Consider the following 27,278-nt stretch of genomic DNA (forward strand, 5'->3'; position numbering starts at 1 on the left):
GTAAATATAGCCCTCAAAGTTAAAAATTTGATATTTTTACTAAATTTTCTACACTTTTCACAAGATAGGACATAAAATTCACCCAAAAAGGCCAATTTTCCATAATTTGGACCTATAACTTAAAAAAATGCATATTTTGAAGGATTTTTGTAGTGTATTCCTCTCATAGCAAAGTTTACAAGATCTTCAAGTAGTTTAAAGCTATTCCAAGAAACTTTTCATTTTGCCATGGCCTAAGCTTAAGGGTAAAAACCACTAATTCCACTTCCCATAGGCTTCTATGCTAATTTCACAATATTCAATGGCTTCTCTGGACTTTACCTTAACTTTAACCTGCAGAGGACTATATATCAGCATGATTCTACATATGTCAGCTCACAATCCTCAGAATGGCATGTGGGGTTAGCAGACTTGCAGTGCAGTACTGGTCACCGGAAGTGAAGTGTCTATAAATAGCATGGGAAATCCCAGTGTTTTCACAAGATAGGGGTATATTTAGAAATCATTATGGAGATTAGACTTCACATCACAAGAAGCAAAATGCACCTATAAAATGAACAGAAATGTTTTTCCTTTCAGAAACTGTTTAAATTTTTTAAATGAGATGAGAACTTTTTTCACAGCACTATGAGGAACAGGGGTAATTTCTATGTAGGACTATTTTTACGTATGTTCCAAATGCTCATTGGTTGAATTGGTGGTCTGTAACCTACAAGGCCACAATTAATTTTCACACCGAGTTAATTATAGCATTTTTTAAATTAAAAAAAACTACCGCTTCAAATCAAATGCAATTTTGGGAGCTGAATAAACCATCTTACCTTAAACTTCCATAAAAAAATACAAATTTTCACCATCATTTTTCAATTTTAACTACCTGAACACAGATACCCCCTCAATTTGACCCAAAATGGCTTCCAAAGGTCAAAAAGTTGACCTTTTCTGACCTCACCAAATCACACCCTATATGTATTTTTTTATTAATTCAAGACATCTATTAAATTATTTCCTTTATTCTTCTTTCAATTGAACCAAAAAAGAATAATAAATTCTAAAGGTAAGGTTGTCTAAATAATTTTTAAAGAAATACCCTATTAAAATAGGTTTTGTTCTGCTCTGCTGACTTTTATCAAAATTACAGGCCTTCGAATTAACAATTTCTTTTAAATCAACAGTTTTCAGGACTTTTTTTCTCAACATATTGAGCTGATGTTTGGTATGTGAGTTTACAATGTATCATGATCAGTTACAGATCAAGTTCATGTCATGTTGTATACAAGGAATAGCTAAGGGCAGATAATTGTGATCTCGTACCTTAAGGCACGAAACCACAATTAATTTTCCCACTGTCTTCTTTATAGCCTTTCTGTAATTTAAAAAAAATTCCACTGGCGCAATTCAATTCAGATTTTCAGGGATGTTAATTTGAACCTTCCAACAACTTATATAAAAAATATTAAAAAAATTACCATTATTTTTTCAAAGTTTATGCATAAACACAGAGATACCCTAAAAATGACCCAAAATGGCTCCTGGATGTCACAAACTTGACCTTTTTTGACCTCACCAAATCACAACCTAAATGTCAAATTTCTCATTTCAACACATCTACTAAAATAATTTCATTATTCTTCTTCCATTTGAGCACAAAAAGTATGAGAAATTCTGAAAGGAAGTGTTTCTGAAAATTTTTTGAAAAATCCCCTATTATTATAGGAACTATACTCGTGAAAACAACGAAAAGCTAAGGGCAGATAATTGTGGTATCGTACCTATTAGATGCGCTAAAGTTAAATATTGTAATAAAAAACCATCTTCTGTTATTTCATCATATTTCCAATCATTCTGCAAAGTTTCGATCAAATCAGTCCATTATCAAACCAGCTTCAAAGACAGCTACCCAAAACTGTTTTCAGCTCTTCTTTCTTATCTGAAAAATTCAAAAAGTTAGATATGACCACTTTTATCAATATTGCAATATTTTTTTTACTTTTTGAGATATTTTCACAAACTAAAGTGTTTTTTTCTCTTGGATAATTATAGTATTTGAATTACAAATTTTCTTTTATCAAAATAGTTTTAAAGTGGTTTAATTTTTTTTCAAATTCCAAATATGGAAAAAAATAGAATTGAATCAAATGAAGCTAAAATTAAAAATACTTCTACTTCATAAAAAAAATAGAAAAAAATATAAATTACTTTAATGATTCAGAAAACAGCCCCAATTTACAGACTCTTGATAAGTTGAAAAGTATTTGTGTAAATAATTATTTTCTACAGGTGCCGATATGACCAATAATCTAAAGGCTCAGGGTTGCATACTCACACATAAAGTTCTTCAGATAAGAACATTTGTGAATAATTACACAGGTATTTTAGGAATTTTTCATCACAGCAAGTTTTTTTCTTCACATTTTAAAGAAAACAAAATTGATTTATCACATTTGGGTCTCAAAGAACGAAAATTATAATATAGTGGTGCAAAAATGGTCTGTGGTATGCAAAGGTACAGTCAGTGGTAATTGGTACATCAGATCCTTTTACCTCAGCACTTACATCCCTGTGCTGAAAATAGATGAAATTGATGAAATTATACTGCTAGAACTACTGAATATGATACTTAGTGAGGAAGCAGTCAATAGCATGAGAATGTTCCACACAGCAAATAAAAAGGAAGGAGTTCATCGTGCATTGAGTGTGAGTGTACCAAAAAATGTAACTCATGGAAAAAAACATGGAAGGCAGACTTCATTCTGCAATACACAGGACCAACAACAGACCAAGTACATCAGCCAAGATGAAAAGCAAAGAGTTGAACTTTAAAGTGTCTGAAGACTGTGAGACCTTCTTTGATAAAATGGACAGAGAGTATATTTACAAAAGGACTTATGAGCAGAAACCTGAAGTAAAGACAAGGAGGTTACAACAGGCAGCTGTCAGACTGGAGGAACACAAGATTCATAAAGAGCTCCACAAAAAGAGACCAGACTATGTAAAAGGGCAACTAGATCCTGTACCAGATGAGATGATGCATGATGCATACTGCAAGAAGAAGATGCCTAAGTAAAAGACAGACAGCTTAAAAAAAATCAAAGGTCCTTTTAAGGACCACCCAAATCTTTCAAAAAGATTTCTTATATTGATACGAATAAAATGAAATTTAATGAATAAATGAACACTTTCCCCTGCCCATTTTCTTTTAAATCCATTAAAATACCTAAATTATTATCTGGCATCTTAAGGTGCACTAAACAGGGCGGAAAAGGGGCAATGTGACCTATACATTCCCCTTTCGACACACTTGTTTGCCTACTGTTGTTGAAACCATGTGGTTCCAACACCAGAAGGGCTACATTTATGCATTTGGTAATGTGGCACAGGTGTGATACATCAACAACTGCTAACTGTGGAGCCCTATGCTGTATCATGTATGGAAGCCTGTGCACATATAATAATTTCCACCCAATGGCACCAGGAAATCTACAATTTATGACCCCATATTTGCCATTTGGTGTACATGACCCTGTCCAAATAAAACAATCTCCATTTAGCCCAAGGACACATTTCTCCTCTAGCTTTTGATGGCACTTCTGAAAAAAGGCATCCATTTTGTAAAGTTCCTTTTTCAAGCAAGATTGAGTAGGAATATTTCTCAAAAAGAGAATTTGGTACCCCTCAAAACCAAAAAAAAAGTCCAAATTTGAGATATTTAACCCCTATCTTTTGAAAAATGATGAGTATCTATAGGTTTTGTTCTGCTCCGCTGACTTTTACCAAAATTACAGGCCTTCGAATCAACAATTTCCTTTAAGTCAACAGTTTTCAGGACTTTTTTTCTCAACATATTGAGCTGATGTTTGGTATGTGAGTTTAAAAAGTGTCTGTTATAGACAGGTATTCAGGTTCAGTTAAGACAGGTTTAAGTGTTCTGTTTTAGATATAAAAATAAAAATTTCACTTTAACTTATTAGTGTTTTTTGTTAAATACTAAGGTCATTAGTTCACTGATAACAGATTAGTGTTTAGTATTAGATATTAAGGTCATTCGTTCACTTGATACAGATTTTATGCATGGAAGTACAGCATTCTTATTCTTGTTCTTCTTTTTCAGGACTTTGTATCTCTAGTGGCATTGAAGAATTTGTCAGATGGAATCAAAGTCTGCTTTCATCTCAATTGTTCCATGTTCATTTTGACTGTGTATATATCATCTTCCAGTACTATGTGCATGGGGCTGTTTGAGATTATGGCATTTCATCATCATCAGTAGATTCAGCAACTGGGGACCTACCATAGAATTTCTACTCTTCAATCTTCCAGAATGGATTTCGACTCTCCCTTTCTAAAGACAAATGTAAGACCAGCTTGACCTCTTGAGTATTCTAAAATATATTTAGACCTTCCGTTTTTAAGACCGACCTAACCGTCTTTTTTAAGACCAGACTACCCTAATCATGTTTTTTAAAGACCAGCCAAAACCTCTTTTTTAAAGACCAGCCTAACACTTTTTTTTTTAAGACCAGCCTGACCTTTTTTTCGGGAGAGGTGGGGGAGGGTTGAAGTATAACCAGTGAGGATCATCTTGTTACATTTCTGATGTATTTTTTCAGTGTAATAAACTCAGAAGTGATTAAGGCTTTCCAAATCTGTAGGGTTTAGGCCATTTGATATGACAATTTACATTACAATTCACATATTACACAAACAAACAGTGCAACTAACAATCTGTGCCATTAACTCAATTAGCTACTAAATGAACAGTCAATTTCAGTAATTTTTTCTTGATAACACGACTGAAACTCCCACATGTTTCAATAACCTGTCAGTTTTTACTAGTTTCAGGTTTTGGGCAAGCTGTTTAAGGCACAAAATGAACTGACGAAGGAATGTCACAATATTTATTTATCTATGAGCATTATTTTATTAAAACTACATAGTGAGAAATCTATCTAAACCTATATATTTCAAATTTAAAACTGGCTCCGTTCAGACTTGTATAGGTGGTTGGTTTTCTAAGGTTTCAAAATGTACATTTACACTGATATAAAGATCTTTAAAAAAGTGTTTGGTATAGACAGGTTTCACCGTATATGAAACCATCTTAGTTTTGTGTCAAACGTTTTTTTTAATGTGAAGAGAAAACTTTCTTGAATTACCTCCCTTAGACCATTTTTGGCTTCTCTTAAATTCACGCTTAATATTTATAGTCATAATATTTGAAAACTTCTTTTACAACTCAAAGAAAACTTAAGACCAACACTATATCCATCTTAGGCACTGAATCTTTTTAATACTGAAGGGAAAGTGGGTGGGGTCGGATAATTTGGAGAAAAGTAATTTTCAAAATTTAAGCCATTTTTAGCTCACCTGCCCACAGGCCATGTGAGCTATTACCATAACTTGGCGTCTGTTGTCGTCGTTAACAATTATACACAACTCTTCTCCTCTGACACTACTTGACCAATTGAAACCAAACTTGGTATGAATGTTCCTTGGGGTATCCTGCATAGAACAAATGAGGGATTTTTTATTCGTCCAAAAACATTGCCGCCGTTACTAAAACTAGAACATAGGGGTCAGACAGTAGTTTTTCACATATATCTCCTAAACCGTTAGGTTTAGCTAAATTCTGACCGGGGTAAAAGTGTTCAGCATGATGAGATCTATCTCAGGTCAAATTTTGGTTTTAATCCCTTAGGTCTCACTAACTACTTCCAGGTCAAATGGCCACCCCCCTATGTAGTACCAAAAACACACTGAACCTAGACATATGCATTGTAAGTGCATTAATTGTGTGTATTATGATTAAAAGTAGTCAAAATAAAGCTGAGAATGTGTACTTTAAAATCATAAATGGAATTAATTACAAAAGTGTATGAATATTGTTTACATGTGTGAGTAATTTGCCTCCATGCGGTCAGTTAGCAGAACAGGTAAAAATGTGGATTTTCAGTATTATTTATTCAAGTAAATTTTGTGAAGAATTTCTACAATCATCGTACCATTAGCATAATGATTTGGGAAGCCTTATTTTCCAAGCTTCGCAACGGTATGCAAAGATGTCATTTGTCCTGGGAATTCACTGTGAGACTTTGAAAATTACTTTTTCAACATGTAAAGTAATGGAAACGTTAGAAGTGGTTAGTGAGACCTTAAGCCATGTTGGAGTTGTTGCCCTTTTTCAATGATTTTTGCCATTTTTAATGTTATTTCTTTCAAAAATCTTCTCCTCTGACACTACTTGGCTAATTGAAACCAAACTTGGTATGAATGTTCCTTGGGGTATCCTGCATAGAACTAATGTGGGGATTTTTGATTCGTCGAAAAACATTGCCGCTGTTACTAAATATAGAACATAGGGGTCAGACAGTAGTTTTTTCACATAGATCTCCAAAACCGTTAGGTTTAGCAAAATTCTTTCGATAGCCGAAATGATTCATATTATTAGGACTATAAAAGTCTTCAGGGATAAAAGTTGTCTGATGAGTTTTTGCCCTTGAAAGGGGAAAAATGACTCCTTTTTTAACATTTTTCAGTCAATATCTTGAGAACTATGATAGATTTAAAGAAACTTTCAATTGTTGAGAAGATCTTATGATAAGTCCTACCAAAGAATTCTTGAGTCAAAATTGTTGGACAACTTCTCGTTAAAATGTATTGCCTTTGAAAGGCAACATTTAACAAGGTGGGCGATTCAGGCTTCTGGAAACTCTTGTTTCTCTTCTTTTTTTCTCAGGCATTGACAGAAAAAAAATATAAATCAGTATTTCCCTATTACTTAACAATGAAAATTTACAAATATTAAAATGTGGCCTTGCTAATTCCCCTTTTTTTCAACCCGAGATCTTGATATCGGCGGATCAAAGATAATATCAATCAAAGGCTGATAACAAGGGCGATATTAAAATGGCTGTACATATTCTGTTTATCACATACATGTTTATACCAGTAATGGATTATTTATCAATTTGTTTTCCTTTTTTTGGACAGAAAATAATAAAAGACTAGCAGATAAATGATGTGGTGTTTTCTATTTTTACTGCATTTGACTTTACTCTGTGTTTCTAGCAAAATCAATCTTCATTATGACAGGTGATTATTGTTTATCAGCAATTCAGCATAAAAGGAAGACATGGAAGAAGAAAGAAGAATTGAGTAGAAAAAAAATTTTAAAAATTGATTTTTGCCTCAGTGAGGTATTAAAATTTGCCAAACAATACAAATATACTTCAGTTTATCTCTTGGTGTCAAAAAGATTCGGAAATGGGAGGTATAAGGGTACCTGAAAATCATTAGTTGATTAGGGTGGGGGTGTTCACGGGTGCTATCTCAGCTCACATGCTATAGTTCAATGTGAGCCACCCTTTTGATAATTTTGTCTTCTTAGTCTAATAGATTTCCCTTTAATCTGTTTCTTGTACCAATTGTTAGGCACATAACATTTTTTTGTACTGATGGAGAGGCTTGGTTTGTTATGGAAAAAATAAGATTACTCCAAATTTTAGCCATAAGTATTTTACTCAGTCATTGATTAAAAAAAAATATTAATATTGTTTAATATTTCCACCATCCCTTAACAATATAGATATTCAAATACAATTTTTAACTACGGCTGCTGCTGAAAAAAAGAAATACTTTTCGTGTGTGGGCAAAAATTAACTCAACATTAAATCCGAGCCCCTTCAAAAAGGAAATGGTCTGTGTCTTACTTTCATATTAAGCAAAAGAAATGCTTCGCAGGGCAATGCTTGATTAGAATGCAAATGTATAATCATGAACAGTTGGGCCAAAAGTTTACGCGCTTTCCGAGCTTGATACAGATCTCAATTTTAATAGCAATTAGCCAGGAAAAGAACTTGACCCCAAAGTCCCTGTTTTGCCCTTTATTGCTCAATAAGCACAACCCCCACAATCAAAAAGCCTTTCTTTTAATGATAAGTATGTCACCTTGAGGCTCATTTATAAGATCCATTCATCTTTACTCAAGCTATTATCTGCAAAACAGGAAAATGTTTGTTTCTGATCCCTTATTCGTAATTAGTTCAAGTTGAAACCCCTAAAATCAATCCCAGGCTTTCTTTGGTTGTTAAATTTCATGAAAATCGATACACTCAATGTATACTAACATGAAAAATCTACCGACAAATGACGACAGCATGACACCATTATTCCACAGCAGTCAACAATGATTAAACTGACTATAGCATGATATCATTTTTCCACCGCAGTCAACAATGACGATAGCATGATGTCATTATTCCACCGCAGACAACAATGACGAAACTGAAGACAGCATGATATCATTATTCCATTACAGACGACAATGACGAACTGATGACAAGATGATACCATAATTCAACCGCAGACAAAAATGACGACACTGATGAGAGCGTAGTAACATCATCCACCACAGACAACAATGACGAAAATGACTATAGCAGGATACCATTATTCCATTGGAGACAACAATGACGAAACTGACGAGAGCATGATACCATTACTCCATCACAGACGACACTGATGAAAGCGTAGTACCATTATTCCACCAGACAATGACGAAACTGACCATTGTTTAAACCATTAATCCACCACAGACAACAATGATGAAACTTGACATCATGATACCATTATTCCACCACAGACGACAAAGATACTGACGACAGCATGGCACCATTATTCCACCACAGACAACAATGATGAAACTGACTAAAGCATACCATTATTTCACCGCAGACGATAATGACGAAACTGACGACAGCATGATACCATTATTCAAATACAGATAACGATGACCTGACGACAAGCGTGATACCATTATTCTACCGCAGACGACAATGACGACACTGATGAGAGCGTAGTACCATTATTCCACCACAGACAACAATGACAAAACTGACTATAGCATATCATTATTCCACCGCAGTCAACAATGACGATAGCATGATGTCATTATTCCACTGCAGACAACAATAACGACGGCATGATGCTATTATTCAAATACAGAAAACAATGATGAACTGACGACAAGCGTGATACCATTATTCCACCGCAGACGACAATGATGACATGACAAGAGCGTAGTACCATCATTCCACCACAGGACAACAATGACGAATCTGACTATAGCTTAAACCATTATTCCACCGCAGACAACAATGATGAAACTGACGACATCATACCATTATTCCCCCACGGACGACAAAGAGGAACTGATAACAGCGTGATACCGTTATTCAACCGCAGGCGAAAATGACCAAACTGGCAACAGCGGGGTACCATTATTCCACCTCGGACAACAATAGTGAAACTGACTATAGCATATCATTATTCCATCACAGACACCAATGACGAAACTGACGACAGCATACCAATATTCCACCGCAGACGACAATGACGACACTGGTTAGAGTGTAGTACCATTATTCCACCTCAGACAACAATGGCAAAACTGACTATAGCATATCATTATTCCACCACAGACAACAATAAAGAAACGGACAACAGCATGATACCATTATTAGATGGCAGACGACAATAACGAACTGACGACAGCGTGATACCATTATTCCACCACAGTTAATTATCTGTTTCAAACTTTTCTTGTGTAAAATGTTGTTATACTAGTGAAATTGAAAGGAACCCTCTTTAATAAGGCCTCCAACATGGATCTCCTTAGTAGATACAATCAGGAAGACATGACCTCTTTAGTAGATACAATCACGAAGGCATGAAACATACCATCATCATATGGTAGCGATAAATTGGACACATCTTGACAAAACATCAACAAGACCACACTTAAACAGCCCTTCCATTGACACTAGAGTTAAAGCCAAGAAGAGATAACATGGCGCCATACCATTGTGTTGGAAATGCGCAAAATTAACCCCTCATGGGAACATCTTCAGAAAATGGCCAGAGACAGGCCAAGACATTAAAACTAGCCCTTAAGGGCAAACAAAAAGAGATTTTCGTAAAATGTTTTATTTTTTTTTACACCAGCAGTCTGAATACTATTACATGACAATTTACACAAAAAATATCAAATTTGCTTGGATTAGAAGTAAAATTCTGGATACTTGAAAAAATTCAGGAACAATAACTCTTCTCTTCTAATATGGAGGACTGCAATAGCTTGCTAATGTTTCACAGTAATTTTGAATTGAAAGCATATTTAATTTACACATGATCAAAATTGACATACATGTATTATTAAGTTATTGCAATAGTAACTTTAGAACTTTAACTTCTATAGCATTAAAAAAAAATCCAAAAAAATTAAATGGTAAATGTTGTTAAAATATTGTAATAAAGTGTACAAAAAAGAACAAAAAAACAAAAAAAAAAAAACAAAACAAAAACAATGAAAGTCCCCACTATGAAAAAAATCTTGATGATTCAAACTCTTGTTTGTTCACAGAAACAAAATTTTACTACTGATGAATGATGGACAGCATTGACATGGAAGCAAAATGGATTATCTCCCTTAGAACTACCTGTACACTGTAATACAATGTACTTTAGAATTAATATCATTGGACTGGATCTCTGTTGATACTAAATAATTAAGTGCAAGTTTTAAATCAGGAAATATGCATGTCCATAACCCACAAATATGACAGAATAATTTTACTCAAGGATACTTTCTTTATTTGAAAAGATTATACTTTGATCTCTACATCAATAGATTTGTTCAGAATAATTTTTTAAGAGAAAGTAAGAAAAAATAAATTTTTGACAGAATTAGCTGCCCTTGAAATGTTCATTTTGTGCGCATTTCATTGAGATTATAACTCGCCTTACCAAAATTATATGCTTTTCAAGTGCACTGTGGTATGGCGTTAAAATAAAAAACAAGTAATATTGACATGTAATTTATTTTTTGCCTGATAACAATTTTTTCCAATTTAGCCAATTACCCATAATGTTTTTAAATTTGGAAATTTCTACAACTGAATGAATAATTACAAATGAACACTACATGTACATGTATTTTATAAGTGTTATTAACTTCACTCTTCAACATGCTGAAGTGCAAGTTCAAACAAATAATCAAGACACAATGTATAATACATGAAAAACCTTTGATAGCTTAGTTCTACATAAACGAAAGTTCTCACTAGAGAAAATAATTCCATCTTTAAAAAAGAATCCAAATAGTCTGCCTTTCATGCGATAATCCATATTGGCAGAGTACATAATTAAAGACTCTGTGAATTGGCAAAGTCGCTTGAACTATACGCAATCTTTAAATAGCCCATGTTGACTGCATCCTGAAGATGAATACATATTCCACAGACTCTATTGGAATGTGTCACATTTTTGATGGACATTAAATATTAGGTTTGTCATTAATATCCATATTGATCATGATAAAATATGTTGGATTCACCCATTATCGGAAAATCCGAATTCACTAAGTGTTTAAAACCAACTTCCACCATGCCTTGGCCATCTACATGTAGATACACGAATATTGTTCCTAGTGTATCAGAAGATAAATTCCAAATCATTCTACTGTTTAATGTACATGAACATGTAATTCCATATGGCTAGGCCTCATTAGTTCTAAAATAAAAACTGGGTTTATCCATCTCAGGAAAAAGCCTTGTTAACAAGTCACATGAGATTTCCTATTAAATTGTCAGACTTTGGTGGAATTGAATTATAAATAATTGATGTAAACATATTTACAGTGGGTATCCAGGGGGTTCATGGGGTGGTGGAAAGTTTGTGTTACATGTATCTTCATTCAAAATATCCAATGAGCAAATAATGACCTGAGTGCCCTTGGGGGACTCCCCTTTTTAAAAGTTTCTCAATCCAACTCTGTAGTACATTGTACATACACACGAAAACGAAACATATATATTTACAAAAAAAATAAAAATGAAAAATAAACAAATATTGTAAATAAATAAATGTGCATTCTACTCATGCCATGTACATTTATATACTGATAAAAATTACATTTAAACGTAGATGATGTACTGTACACATGGTAAGTATTGAAGAAATCTCCATGTATTTATAATTAGTGAAAATAATTTCCAGTTTATTTACTTAAAGTTAAAAATATTTAAAATTTCAAGAAAAACAAATGAATATACATGTAACTTCAGAAGGATTTATAAATGTAAAGTGCATGAAGAAATGTATTTAAATTTAAAAAAAAAAACTAAATTTGACTTACATGTACAAGGATATCACAAGTTGCCAAAGTTGAAGGTGAAATGTCTTGTAAAAAAATTCAAATCCTGGATAAAAATACAAATAAAGTACAGTACATGTTTTTACATAACTACTTCTTTTACAGTTTCATTTTAATTTTTTGAAAGTATTGTTTTTATAAATAGTCAGTAAAAGGATACATACATGTACATCTATTCATAATATTTATAACTACAATAAGTTATAACTATTTGTTTACAGTGCCTAAAATGTTCATTGTTTTAAAGAGTCTTTTCAAAGAATATACATGTACATGTATTTATGATATTCATGACAAATAACAAATAAATATTTCTTAAATCATTTGAGTATGACTAAATCAAAGATAGAAACATGAAAATGATAAATACAACTATATACATGTACAACAACAACGAAGAGAACAGATTTTCACTGATGACACATCTAGATACATGTATTTGAAAAACTTGATGAAGACCAAGACATAAAGAATAAAGAAATATGAAATAATTTCCAAAAAAAATCAATCATTTTACTATATAAACTAATTTTGTATTATTTCTTTTAAAGATTTTTAATTAAGTTAATTGCAAAATGTATTACATTTATGTAAATAAAAAAGTAAAAAGTTATTAAAGATAATTAAGTCCATATATTAAAACATGTTTCTGAAAAACATTTCTTAGAAAAAAAAAGATTATTTCTGATATTGTTATAAAGATTTCTGATAAATTAAATCATTATAGATTAAACATGTTTTATTTATCTTTAAATCTGAATTTGTTTAATAAATTAATATTGTCTAAGTCCATCAAGAGAAAAAAAACACCAAATCATTCTGAATGCACCATTCAAAGTACATATACATGTTATAATCTTATTATACTCAGCGTCACATAAATAACATACTGAGTATAGTCATAAACATATGAACTGGCATTGTTCCTCACATGAATCATTCATTAGATTTGAACTAATTATAAAATACAGGTATAGGTGTTAACATAATTACAGTGGCGGATCCAGGGGATCAAGGTGTAATGTAATCTATGGACCTTAATGAACAGATAATAACCTGGCACCCCTCCCATTTTTCATAATTTCTCCATCCGCCCCTGTTAGTGCTAAATATATAAAATCAAATACACATACATGTACATATATATTTACCACAACTGACTTAAAAATCAACATTTATACATGTAGATGTACATGTACCTACATGTGAATCAATAAATTGGAGATACATGTATTTCTTTTAATTATTGAAGTTGCAAGTACATGTAATCACTGTTGTGGGTAATTTAATGTCCTTAGTAGTATCTTTCAATAATATACATGTAATTGATATTTCCAAAAAGAAAAAAACAATAAAAGTTCTGAAATAAATCAACCATTTAAAAAAAATATGTTCATTTTAGTCGAAGCAATGAAGACTTATAAGGATATCACATGTTGCCAAAAAAAATTCTATTAAATTAATTCTAACCATGACTAAAAAAATGCTACATGTACATTACATGACTGTACTTTTTTAATTATTGTTTTAAAGAAAGTTATTTTTAAAGGCCTACATCTAAATACTGGGTATGAATAAATCACTAATACAGTACATGTACATGTACTTAATTTTTACCACATTCATATTTTGATGTTGGAACTTGTAATGGTGTAAGATATTTACACAAAGTAATACTAGTATTAAAATTTATAATTTTAATTATTTTCAGTTTTCAAACGAGAAAATTTCATTTATTTAGAAACATGAAAATGCAAATATATACAACAAAAGGCAAAAATTATTTTCAATGATGACACATCTACATGTAGATACATGTACATGTATTTGACAATCTTGATGAAGACCAACACTGATTGATAAAAAAATATAAATTAAATTTATTTTACACTGTACTCAATATGAAATTTCTGTACTATTTCAAAGATTTTTTTAATAAGTTAATAATTATCATATTTTTGTAATCTTATGCCAATATAAAAGTAGAAAGTTCTGTCAAATATTGTTAAGATTTTTGAAAATTAAGTCCACAAATTAAATCATGTTTCTTTTCTTTTAATCAAGTTAATTATCATATGAACAAATGTATGTTTATTTATGTCTGACAATTAAAAAAAAGGTGGAAATGTCTGATATGATTAAAATTACTTTAGAAAAACAAACCTTATATACTCGAATTCACCTCAGCCAATTTTTATTTTTTTAAATGATCTTATATCATATTTCTGCTATTTACATTTAATGAAACAAAAACCCGGTTTCGAATGAAAATGTTACAACTGGTACCTAATATATAACTTACCACATATCGTATTCAATTGGCAGGGAACCAGACATGTGGCCGGAAATCATGGTATTTCAGCTCTTCAATTGTGAGATAATAGGGAACATTTCAAAATACCCATAGAAACAAGATGGCGGACAAACAATACGCTCAATGCAAAATTCTCATAAAAATAAAAATGGAAATATTTCGATCTCGGAGGTAAGAACGAAAAATATTTGTATGAAAGTTGTAGTACAGAACGACATGAATAAAATGGCAATTTTTTAAAAAGAACTTATGAGTAATTTAAAAGATAATAAAAAAAAAAAACTGCAAACAGGCTGAGGTGAATTCGAGTATACATATAAAAAATAAAGTCCAAAAATTAAATCATGTTTCTTTTCTTTTAATCAAGTTAATTATCACATGTTTATTTATGTCTGACAATTAAGAAAAAGGTGGAAATGTTTTCTTACCTTGAAATTGAATTAATCTCAATAATTTGTTTATCTCAGTGTTGGTTCTCCATCAAAAGTCAATATACAGTAAATATCCTGACCACCTTATTCCTATCAACAACAGTGAGATGATGTTTCACTTTATCATAATGTACACACCACGGGCCATACAACCCATCATCTCCACCGGCTACAACTTCATGTTTACCTCCATCCCTTGAAATTAGTAATAAATTATGTTTGTTATAATTACACACAAAAATATTCTGGTGTTCATCCATTGATATTCCATAAGGACAGGACATTGTATTGTGATCCTTGAATGTGAAGATAACTCTGAGGTCAGAATCTAAGACAGTAACTGTGTTGTAGTAGTAAGGACAGGTATAACATATTCTGTTGCCATCTGCGTCTATATAAGAATCATCATCAACAGTCTGGTCATCATGGAGTTTGTCTATTTTTTCTGTATCTATATTAATTTTTCGGATTCCTACCCTAGGTACACAGAAGTATAAATGTCCATCACTATGTGTAATTCCTCTGACATCACTCTTTATCTGAAGTGTTTTAATGATTTTACTCCTGTCTACATCTATGATGGAGATTGTTTTATGGGGAGGATTAGAAACAGCAACATGGTTCTCATTGATGACTGTTACATCCCATACTGCTTTGTATCCTCCATTAAATCTGACTGATGATTTGTGTTGACCATCACTGTGTAATATGTTTACTACACCATTGGACCCATCAGTCAACACCAGGAGTCCATTAGGCAGCGTACAACAACCAAAACACCAACCTTGACGTGCTGTAAACTGTTGTTTAAGTGTCAGTTGTCTGGGGAATCTTGTCTTCACCTCTGCCTGACCCATGTTTGGTTTGTTTATGTCTATGGATATTGTTTGTTTTTCTCTTGATACTTTAATGTCACACAGAGTTTTAATTCCAAAAATTGTGTCGTCTGCTGTGATGTTTTCATTCATTTCTATGTCTGTATTATCCATGGCTCCTTTTTCAGATATTTTTTGTAAGATTTCTTCTGATTCTTGAACTTTTCTCTCCATTTGTTTTGTTGCAATAAATGCTTGGAAATTTGATGCATGTTTCTTAATGAGTTCCTCTTGTCCCAATAATTCACCAAGTTTTCTTTTATTTGATTCCAGGATTTTTGTGGTGGCTTTGATTTCATTTACATTTTCATTTACAACTGACTCTAACGCTGATAGTGTTTTGTTTTCTAGTTTCTTAATTTGATCAATAAGTCTTTGCGTTCTTTTTTTTACATTTGTTGATAATTCTTCCTTCTTAGCTTTCAGTATTTTCACATTTTCTTCTTTTTCAGTGATCGCTGTCAAAAACGTTTGATGAGTAATTTTTAATGATATCCAAACATTTTCGAACATGGCTGAAGATTTTACTTTTTTGATCACATCGTCTATAGGTAGAGTGTCTTCACATTTTTTATGAGATTGCAATAAACACATATAACAGACAACACAATCGTGAGACCTACAGTAATATTGATATTTTTGTTTGTGTTCTTCACAGTCGAGTTGAATTTTGTGGATAAAAGATGGTAATTTTAGGTAATCTTCATAAGGTATGGTGCTGTGGTCCCTTGTTGCTTTGCCTACTGTGTGTTGCTCACTACATGTTGAACAGAGGGATTCCTCACATTGTGGACACCATACTTCAGGAGTGCTGGTCCTTTCTAGTAACAGACAGATGCTGCAGCTTTCAGATGCCATTTTTCTGTAATATAAATAGAGAACTATAGGATTTAAATTCCTACTTCTTAAAATCAGTTAAATATAGCTTAATATAATCCATTTTTGGATTTGGCATTGGTTATATTTTTTATGTTTTGACTGTGATGGTCAAAACAAAAAAAAAATATATCTCCAGCACCGAATCCAAAAACGGATGAAGCTCTAGATATTACCTTGGTTATATTTTTTTTATCGACTTTTGAATGAGTTCAGACCTTTCATACAGTTTGTTAACCCTCACGGAGCGTAGTGTAAAGGGAGGAGTTACATCATCATATATTGTTAAACCCCATACTGGTGGTCAAAATACAAAATACTAAAGCTCTAGATATTACCTTGGTTAAGTACATGTATATCAAGCCCCTGTTTTTCTTTACAAAAACTAATCCAAAGTTGTGATTACATGGGACTTGGGTTAAAATCAGTTACGTACAGACAATTCTCTTAAAATCAATTATATATTGCTTAGTATTTTTGGGATTTGGCATTGGTTTTATTTTTTTTGTTTTGACGGTGGTGGTCAAAGCAAAAAATTTTCTCCAGCGTCGAATCCAAAAACAGATAAAGCTTGTTACAAAATGTATTTTTTATTGACTTTTGAATGAGTTTAGACCTTTCATACCGGTTAAAATCAGTTACATATAGCTGTGCTGTGAAACGTAGCTTTAACTATTATTTTGTGATTTGGCACTGGGGATATTTTTTTCTTTTGACGGCGGTGGATTCAGCTTATTACCAATTTTTTTTATCGACTTTAGAATGAGTTTATATAAACCTTTCATCTTTCAACTACCCTGGACTTTTTATGAGCAACTCGGCGGGTGTTTCTAGAAAAGCAGAGGACACTTAACCTACTTTGTATTATTTTATTTACATGTACTTCATGTTCTTTTTTTTTTTTGGTATGTGTTTTCCATGTATTGTCTTTATCACTGTATTACTTTCATTTGATTTCTGCTAGAACCTTGGTTTCCTTGATTACTATTCATACTGTGGGTTAACCCTCATGGAGCGGAGTAGTCAAAATACTAAGCCTCTTGACCTGACTTTGCAGATACGTACATCAGTCGTTTTAATTGTAGCCACAAATAGCAATATTTGACTCTTTTCTTGCTATTTGTCACTAATGTTCAAACGTCTGTGCGTTTATTTATATTAAGCCCTTGTTTTCCGTTAAAAAAATCCAAAGTTGTAATTACACAGATTAAACCTACTCCAGCAATGCTAGAGTCCATCTGGCAAGCTATTTTCTGACTTGGTGCCATCCTACGAGTTGGGGTATGGGGGAACGGAATTCAAACTTCTTACGTAGTAGGAGTAAGGTTAAACCTCTCAGGAATCTCAAATTTAAGTACTAGCATGTCTAATCCCTTTCGGGATCGGTGGTGGTCAAAACAAAAATATATCTCCTGCACCGAATCTCAAAAGGTTACTGTCATGTCTTAATTTTGCACAACCGTATATATCAAGTTTGAAAATCCACACAGTTATTGAGGGACAATATGTTTGTATGACTTACAGACATGCAACACAGTCAGGGCTTTAAATTAGCGGTGTTCCTGCGCCTTTCAGACAGACGCGGAGTTTCTGTTTCAATGATGACGTATGTCTGCGGGTCTCACTAATTGACGACAAGAAGTGACAAAAAGCGACAAGAAACAACAAGTCGAATAGCGCAAAGAAAATTTTGTTTTCATTTAAACAGAGAATTACAATTGTTTATTTATGTGTTTGATTTAAAGCAAAAAAAAAAAAAAAAAAAAAAAAAAAAAAATAATAAGAAAATATTGTTTTTAAAAACCAGGAAAAGAATATTTTTCAGGTAAAAATGTGAAGATAAAAGGTTGTTTGAAATATTTCCAAAATGATAGTAGCCTCAGGAAGGTTGTTTTCATTAAAGAAAAATAATAAAAAAGAAAGGGATAAATCAATAAAGTTACAGGAAAACTGACTTTAAAATATGTTATAAAGATTCAATTCTCTCATTTTTTAGAATAAGGCATATTGCTGAACTTGGTATTATTTTTGCAGTTTTCATATCTCTCTAAATAATAACCCATTTTATCATATATTTTGAGCTAATTTCTTCTATAACAATGCTTTTGCCATATTTTTTTTTCATTAAAGAAAATATATAAACAACTGCGCTTTAAAGCGCATGATATGCCCGTTGCCCTTTTAACTTGTCCTTATGTTTTAATGAATTTATATGATCAACTAGAAATACTGTAAAACCCTCCCCCCAGAAAAGTAAATAAAAAAATGCTAAAAAAAATTTGCATTATAAATGCTACCTCAATATTAACTAAGTTTGTTGTCTTGAAATTAGTAATAAATTATGTTTGTTATGATCACACAAAAATATTCTGCTGTTGATCCATTGATATTCCAATAGGCCGTGAAATCTGACTTCAAAATATGTCATCAAAATGCCATGCCCTCGACCTCTCAGCTCCGATCATACAATTTTTTTTTTAGAATAAGGCATATTGCTAATCTTGGTATTTTCAAGTTTTCATATCTCTCTAGATAATAACCTATTTTATAATATATTTTGAACTAAGTTCTTCTATAACAATGCATGTTGCTATCTTTTTCTTCCATTAAAGAATACAAAAAACCAGCTTTTCTTTTAATCATACCACTGAATATTGTTTCCAAATAATTTCCTTTTTGTTATTTCACATAAAACATGTTTCCATACTTTTATCAATTTGAAAACACATCAAATCAAATCTAATATGTATAGAGATATAGTTTATTTATGAATTGTAGTATCTAATTTGTTCTAACTGTTCATTGGTCAAATTGAGAAAATATGTTTTTTTTTAATTTTAAATTTGTATCAATTGACTTCCGTTTTTTTCTAAATTTTCCTAAAAATAATTAACTCATTTTTCAATAATTATCTCATTTTTTTCCCTATGTCACTTTATTTTGCCTATAAATGAAAAAAAAATATTGTCGCTTGAATTTCTCGAATTCTTGACCTTTCTTGTCCCCACTTGACACGTCTTGTCACTAATTAACTATAAATTTCTATAGGAAACATTTTGTTAGTATTCTCTGTACTCCAATCCAAAACTTTACATGCAAATGTAAAGCAGCATCAAAATCCATTCCTTTACATGTAAATGTAAAGCAAAATTAAATCCGTATCTTTACATGTAAATTATGTAAAGCAATACCTTTATTTGCCTTCAGTAAAGCAATACCTTTATTTGCCTTCAGCAAAGCAATACCTCCTTAACACTCCAAGTGTAAAGTCATACTCGTATATATAAATGGGCTAAAAACACAAATTAAGACAATATTAATTTGCCGACCAGCCAACCGTACAAGATAGACTTACAAAGATAGGGGGAGCCGAAGAAAAAGTAGAGCGTCTATAAACCTAGTTTTTTTGTGTGACTTCTAATCGATTCTCTTATGAATCGGCAATGTACCCATCTTTGCTTGTATCTGACCTGCACCTTCCATGCCTCTTCCAACACCTATCATTTACATTGGAAGTAGCAACTGCTGTAGCACCACCTGAGCGCATAGAATGTAAACCTAAATTCAAACTATTGTCAATCATCCTCAACCTGTTTAGAATACTGTGACGTGCAGCTGTATAACTAAGTTTCTTGTTTTGTAAATCAATTTGCATACGGACTTGCTCCTAAATATGGGCCTGAACAGATGACCATCAGAAAACAAATTTATGTCCGAGCATTTAACATACCTATTAAACATATTTAAAGCGGAAGCCACCGTTGAACCTTTCGCAATGACAACCTCATTACCATGTCTGTATTGATCAGTTTTAGATTTGTTTATATAAATGACTAAGTAATCATCAAAAACCTTAACATCTCTGCAAAGTAAAGAACTTATTTCATCATATCTGAGGAACCCAGCGTAACTCAAAAGAATCATGGTTAGATCCCTAATGACCAATAAATCTTCTGAATCCTTAAATTTCCACAAAGTTTTATCAATAAATCCGTATTTACGGGATCTTTCTTCTGTTTTTGAGGACATGCGATTCTCTTTGCCGACTTTTGAAGAGATACAATGAAAGAATTTAACGTGGGATCGGGTAAGTTATTAATTTGACGAACCCATTTCAAACTGTAAACGACGGAGTTTATGGTATTACAGGTGGAACCGAACTCTAATAAATATGTGATATATAATGCGACATGTATGGGCTGGGCCGGTAATGCTGAAAACCCCTGTTTTTTTAATAAACCCTTCCCATTTTTTAAAACAATTGAAATAAGATTTGATAATATTGTCACTCCTGGAAGACACAATGTAAGAAGTCATCTTGTCAGATAAACTGTGCATCCATGACCCATCCTGAATATCGGCGGCGGCGACTGCATCACTAACCGTGTCCTTTAAGCAGATTCTGAGTGTTGGCGATATCTTTCTGCTGTGCATTTATCTTACGCATTTCAGTAGAAAAAAAGTGATCTTATTTCAGACATCATGTTGTTCTGGGCGACTGTCAATGCACTGGCGACTTCAATTCGAATTTTTTCATCGATGTTGGCGTCCATATTTGAACTTGTCACTGCGAAAGGTGGCTAGTGAATGACAACACAGACTCACCTGAAAACCAATTACCATTGGTCAGGCCACATATCATGTGATTAACCTCGAATTGACAATCCAATATTTTCCCGCTATACAAGCGAAACGCAGGAAAATACATTAGTTTTCCAAACAATGTGACATTGAGTCACGGTAAGATAGCTACTTGTTGCAGTTTGTGTTAAAGCTTCCTGGTTCAATCAGTTCAATCATAATACAGAGTATCAGAAGTACATGTAAAGTCCGAAACGAACTCAATATAACATCAAACGAAACGAAGAACGAAATCGAAAGAAATGAAATATAACAAAACCAATCAAACCAGATCCATTATTTAAATATAGAAATTGAATTATAATGAAATTGTCCCAATAATCATTATAATTAATAGGATTTTAGTCTATGCCAATGATGGACGGAGCACTTGTGCAATCGTCTACTTCCGTCAGAATATTTTAGCCATTCATAGTTCTAGTCTTACATTCCACATACATGTATATAGGTCGCTGACGCTCCGTTAAAACAATTAATTATGTTTTGGGTAGGAAGGACAAACTATTTGAAAATGTTATACGTTGTGAAGTGGCTCAGTTAAACATACATAACAATAATAAATAAGTTAACAATAGTCACATTTAAAGGTAAAAAAGGAACTACATACGAGTATATTCAAGTTACCTATTCATTTTTAAATGCATAATAAACCATTTGATGTTTAACTAGAAATGAAAACCCAGCGAGATTGTAAATAGTCTTCAATCATAGAAAAGGAATGATAAAAGGAATGCCGAGTACTAATTGGGAAAACTGTCTTATGCAGGGCTTGAGGCAGTGGTTCCAGTCAAGAAACATTATAAAGAAAGGGATGTCATGCTTTTATTTTCCGCTCATTGTTTGCCCATTTTTGTTACAAAAAGGTAGCATAACCCCCGAAACCATCCTGACGTATCATCAACTGTATCATAAATATATTTTTATTACGATTACCGCCTCATGACAACGGAAGCTACGAGATGGCAAATAAAAATGAAACTTTGCATAGACGATGGCATAGGAATTTCGATAATGCATTTCTTGGGAATTGTGCCATTTTTTGGTCTGGTATTATTGCTTTTTGCAATATTAATCATTATATTTTGCTATTTTGGCCATGATTGGTGGAATTATATCACAGGGGCTTGCTCCTACTATCAAATATGCAGCCCGACTCTATATATTAATAAATATTGGTGGTGATACCTGTGTTTATTTATTAGGTTGTTTGCAGGGCAGTAATAAGTAATAATTATATTTGATTTTATTCGGGGGGAGGTGGGGTTGAGTTGAATCGAGTTACCCCAAAATCTGGTATCCCCGTTTTCTTGTTATATACTATTCGGACTGCATATTTGGGAGTGGGAGCAAGCCCATGTGATAGTATTTTAATCGTTTTATCGTTTATGTTATTGTACATGTCTCTGGATTAGGTGCCCAGAAACTAAGCGCTTTCACATTACACATAGGTGTCTATGAAACAACTTGTAGCAGCTGTTAACCTTATCAACTGTGAAATGAAGATAGTTGAGTGTAACACGTTTCTAAGAATATGATTTATTTCAATGATTTGTCGCTTAAGGAGTTAGAGCTGGGGTAAGGGACGCCTCTTCAATCAGTGATATGGTTGCATCATATTCGATTTCACCAGAGCATATAACGCTTTCTTTTGAAACGTAATGAAATCAGTCCAAGTTACTTGATGCTTACATGAGATTGATGTCAAATGCAGAATACAAACGTTATGATGATTTGTAAGAGTTATATCCTTTACCCTATATCTACCTCCTTAAATTTGAATTTTTTAGCAGACAGTTTCGACCTGGGGGTCGATAAACTGTATTTCGTCCTGAAAATTTACAAACTGGGAATGGTCAACTAGTAGTTTATAGTTCAATTATGGGCTATATCGGAGTATTCCATGTAAACCGATATCGAACCTGAACATTAGGCAAACTGGCACGCTACTATGATGCATTATAATGCATTTTGGTGTGCGTGTTTTTAAATGTCCTTCATAATCAGAATGGTTAATTTAAGAAAAATTAAACGGTGAGTTTAATATTTACCATTTATAACAATAACCTTATGTTAAGATACGTTTGAATTCGATTCCCGTACTTTCCTTTTATTCCAAATTTTTGCAATACGGCAAATATTTGAGGCGCTAAAACGATCGATATAAATTGATTTAGTACATGAGTACTTTGATTCTACACCATGAATCACCTCTACCATTGGCAGTGCCTGAATTCTACGTGGATTGGTACTTGAATATACATGTATTAATACTTGATATATATGGATTTAACGTGTGTGCATTGTTTGTGGCAGACCTCATTCTGTTTTGATATTTCAAAAAAAAAAAAAACAAAAACAAAAACAAAAACAAAAACAAACTAGTCTTAGTCTTAAAGTTTGACCCTTGACATATTTATCAACAATTATGAAATAATAAAGTACGGACAATATAAGAAGATGGTACAATGAACTGAAGTAAATGCTGAATGGAAAAGTAAATCTTACTCTTTACTGGTCAGTATTCCCAATTAGCACGAAGTTAACTTATTTGAACGTTAGCCAGGAAAACGCCCTGTTGGTTTAGTATGGAATGTTATCTTTTTACTTCCCGGTATAACCACACATTACACACGATTAGTTATGGAAGCTCATAGGGTACAACCGATTCCTAGTTTTTTTTTCAAAATAAGCCAGAATAATTGGTTAAAACTCGTCTTGTCGACATTTCAAAGGTCAGAATGCTGTTTTATAAACAAACATGTCGACTTTTATTATCAATTATTTCTCGGTTTTTTTCTAGTTCAAATGATAGAAGTGTGTGCATTATACATATATCATGGCGGCTTGTTTTTGTCAGCTTTGTAAACCACATGTCCACATGTTTAATTTCAATACATAATTACGCATGCGCAATCACGAATGTCGAACGCCTGTCAGATCGTTATTTACATGGTTAGTTCTACTTCCCATCAACAAATAATTTGCTGAAAGATAATTTATCTGAACAAAATACATCATACTAAGCTAATATAATATTATTTCTACAGAAAACACAATATTAATGCTACAGGCGTATGCTTTTCTCCCACAGGCGTATTTTAACATGGCAGGCGTATGCAGTCGTAATTAAGTAGGACCGGATATATCTGCCAATCAAAATCGAGCTACGTAAAGGACTTTGTCGACATTAAAATGATTTTTTTTAAAATAATACTTCACTTGAGAAATAATTGCTTAAAATTACGTTTTTTAATTAAATCATTTAAAGAAATCCTCTTTTCAAACTATTTTAATTCAGTTTCATTTTAAATTTACGATTTTCGTCGTATCTCGAAAATGCCCGTATGTAAATACGATCAACGGCGGAATGCTTGAAATCGATGTGCGACGAGAAAACAATGATATCTTGGTAGGTATCTGTCGAAGAAGCGAAGTTATATACCAAGAAGAGAAATATACAACGACAATATTACCATGATGCTTGAAGCGGAGTTTTGACGGAGGTGCCAACAAATTCAAACCACACACAGTTACTGTACACAGGTTAATTTATAGCACGCCCGAACTTCGTCAAGTTCATGAAGTTTTTTCTAATATTGGGTAGGCATTGCCTAAACCAACGAGCACCATGATCTTTACCATATATGTACCGTCTGTGCGAGACTCGTAAAAATATTAAAGGACATTACAATGATTTTTTTTTTTTGTGGGGGGTGGTGGGTGGGGGTCGACCCGGATGAAAATTTTTGTTTGGCAAGTTCAGTATTTTTATTAACATTTAAGCAGCAAGCAAAATCAATGTTTCTATTTAAAAAAACTGTCTTGTTAATATATTTTTTTTTCAATAAATGAATAACTTGAACATCCCCCCAAAAAAAATCCAACCCCATACCCCCTTTCCTCTCACTCTCAAAATGGTCAATAACTTTACAGCACTTTGCAATACTTAACATTTTTTATCCCTTAAGGGCATCTCTAGCAACATCAATTTTAGTTTCAATCTGTACAGATACCGGAAGTATTACAGTTCTCCACGGAAGGTTGGAATATTTTACATTTGACATAAACAAAGTTCAGATGACAGCTGCAAATTCCAAACAAGAAAATTATTGCGTTTCCTATCTTAGAAAAGCTATGCTGCGTTTTTGATAATATAATCAGAGTTATATTTTTTCCGAGGCGGGTTAGGTTCTTGACAACAACAACAGCGGAACAGCGGAGATACACGTACGTAAATCCATGTGTTTCCCGAAGTTTTTATAAACATAGCATTCACTTCTTTAAATAATTAAAACAAATTAGAAAAAGCCTTGAAAACTATCAGAAAAGATGAATTTATTTCTACTGAAACGCAATCTTAACCCATATTGTCTTATTTGTTTGATTGAAGGAAATGACGTATTTTCTCCGTAAGGACAGTCACTTTTTGTTACTTCCGGGACATGACTGTTTTTTGTTAGTGTATTGGGAAATCTTAAGGGAAATTTAGAAAGTACACGTAATAACCATAGAGCTTGCGGCGCTCGCTAATGATTATTATGGACAAATGTATTTTGGCTTCACAAATATTAAATTGGTGGTTTGTAATTTAAGTAACGTAAATTCCTCGACTAATTCTCCACGACAGTCAAATACTGAATGGCAGTTTCTCTGTACTTCATTACATAGTGAAACCCAACAATTTAATTTCATACATTCATTCTTTTTAAGGTATGGGTTGCAGTATACAGAAATGGTGAATTTTTCAATTGTAAACATGGAGGTTTTGAGAATATAATTGTACCAACAAAGATAATCAATGGTGAGTTGCAGACTGTTATTGTCCAGTCTGCAAAATTAATTAGATTACTTAAATAATACTGGTCATTATCAAAACAGGTTAACTAATTATGGAAGTGGTAACATACATATGTGTGGTATATATTTCATGCATTCTAAAGAAAGATGTTGACATTTTCTCATGTAAATTCTGGATTGTGATGGGTATACAATATTGAATATTTCTTTAATTACCCTCAAGTTAAAGTGTGCAAATTTAAATAAAATGGTAGTAATTCAGGAATGGCTGTCTGTGCAGTAATATCCTCAATTATGTGATGCACACAACAGGTTTTGAGGTTTTGTAAACTAAAAGAGCATTACATCCTTGTAACTTCAAATACAATAACTTAGCATTTAATAAGTTTGTGATGTCACTGTCATACACATGTAGAAAAAAAGATGAAAAATAACTTTATGTAATCAGTCAAAATATTAAACTTAAAATGATTTTTATAATACTACCTATGTACTTGTACATTATCATTCATGTATCACTGAGCAATCAGGACCGAAACAAGGGTACATTGTATATCTATTCTAACTTTTGATTTCAGATGAGTCGTTTACAGTTTGTCAGAAGAATTGAAACCAGATTAATGTCCTTGTATAATGTGGATGCTACTCCATGTGTTTTAAGCTTGATACTGTGATCTAAAACACAAATGCAGATACTTGTACTCTAGTATAGTGCTTTGATTGAGAACTTTTGAAATTGTACTAGTTCAGACCCTTGCGCGTAAATGTAGAATTTTTTTTCAAACCATTATACATGCTATGTTTCTATTGCAATAAACTTTACAAATTATACTGTACAATTTGATGTATGGAGTCTTGTTTAAACCATTTAAGAGCAAACAATCTAAATCCAGCTTTTCTATTATACTTTAATTGGAAAAAAAATTCTTAAGTCCAACTCTCCGAATGTTTTCCGTGGGAAAAAATTCTAAGTTCCTACTTTCCGAATATTTTCCGATTGAAAAAATTCCAAGTCCCTACTTTCCGAACATTTCCCGAGTAAAAAAAATTCGGTCCATATTTCCAAACATTTTCTGAGTGAAAAAATGCCTAAGTCGTCACTTTCCAAACTATTTCCGAAATTAAGTACAGAT

General features: G+C 32.6%; 1 protein-coding gene and 1 long non-coding RNA gene across 7 annotated transcripts in view; one reads left to right on the forward strand and one right to left on the reverse strand.

Moving 5' to 3' along the window:
- Positions 1 to 9,968: 9,968 nt before the first annotated feature.
- Positions 9,969 to 27,278, reverse strand: part of LOC148600002 (uncharacterized) — a 38,742-nt gene continuing 21,432 nt past the window's right edge. For 2 of the 5 annotated variants that reach the window (XM_088556991.1, XM_088556994.1), the window contains one exon: positions 9,969 to 16,693. In XM_088556991.1, the coding sequence (XP_088413117.1) occupies positions 15,013 to 16,689 (1,677 nt within the window). In that variant the 5' untranslated portion in view covers positions 16,690 to 16,693 and the 3' untranslated portion in view covers positions 9,969 to 15,012. Of the gene's footprint in view, positions 16,694 to 18,229; positions 18,491 to 21,090; positions 21,313 to 23,853; positions 23,981 to 27,278 lie in introns of those variants that run through there. The other 3 variants (XM_088556993.1, XM_088556990.1, XM_088556992.1) reach the window with 3 other exon arrangements.
- Positions 14,622 to 26,984, forward strand: LOC148600003 (uncharacterized). 2 transcript variants are annotated; one of them, XR_015917583.1, is made up of 3 exons: positions 14,622 to 14,696; positions 26,059 to 26,149; positions 26,724 to 26,984. It is a non-coding gene; the product is annotated as an uncharacterized LOC148600003 (long non-coding RNA). The 2 variants fall into 2 exon arrangements; XR_015917584.1 differs by lacking the exon at positions 14,622 to 14,696 and adding an exon at positions 24,559 to 24,757.

Source organism: Perna viridis, chromosome 13, assembly GCF_037379345.1.
Source record: "Perna viridis isolate PV_CMFRI_1.1 ecotype Kerala chromosome 13, ASM3737934v1, whole genome shotgun sequence".
Taxonomy (NCBI): domain Eukaryota; kingdom Metazoa; phylum Mollusca; class Bivalvia; order Mytilida; family Mytilidae; genus Perna; species Perna viridis.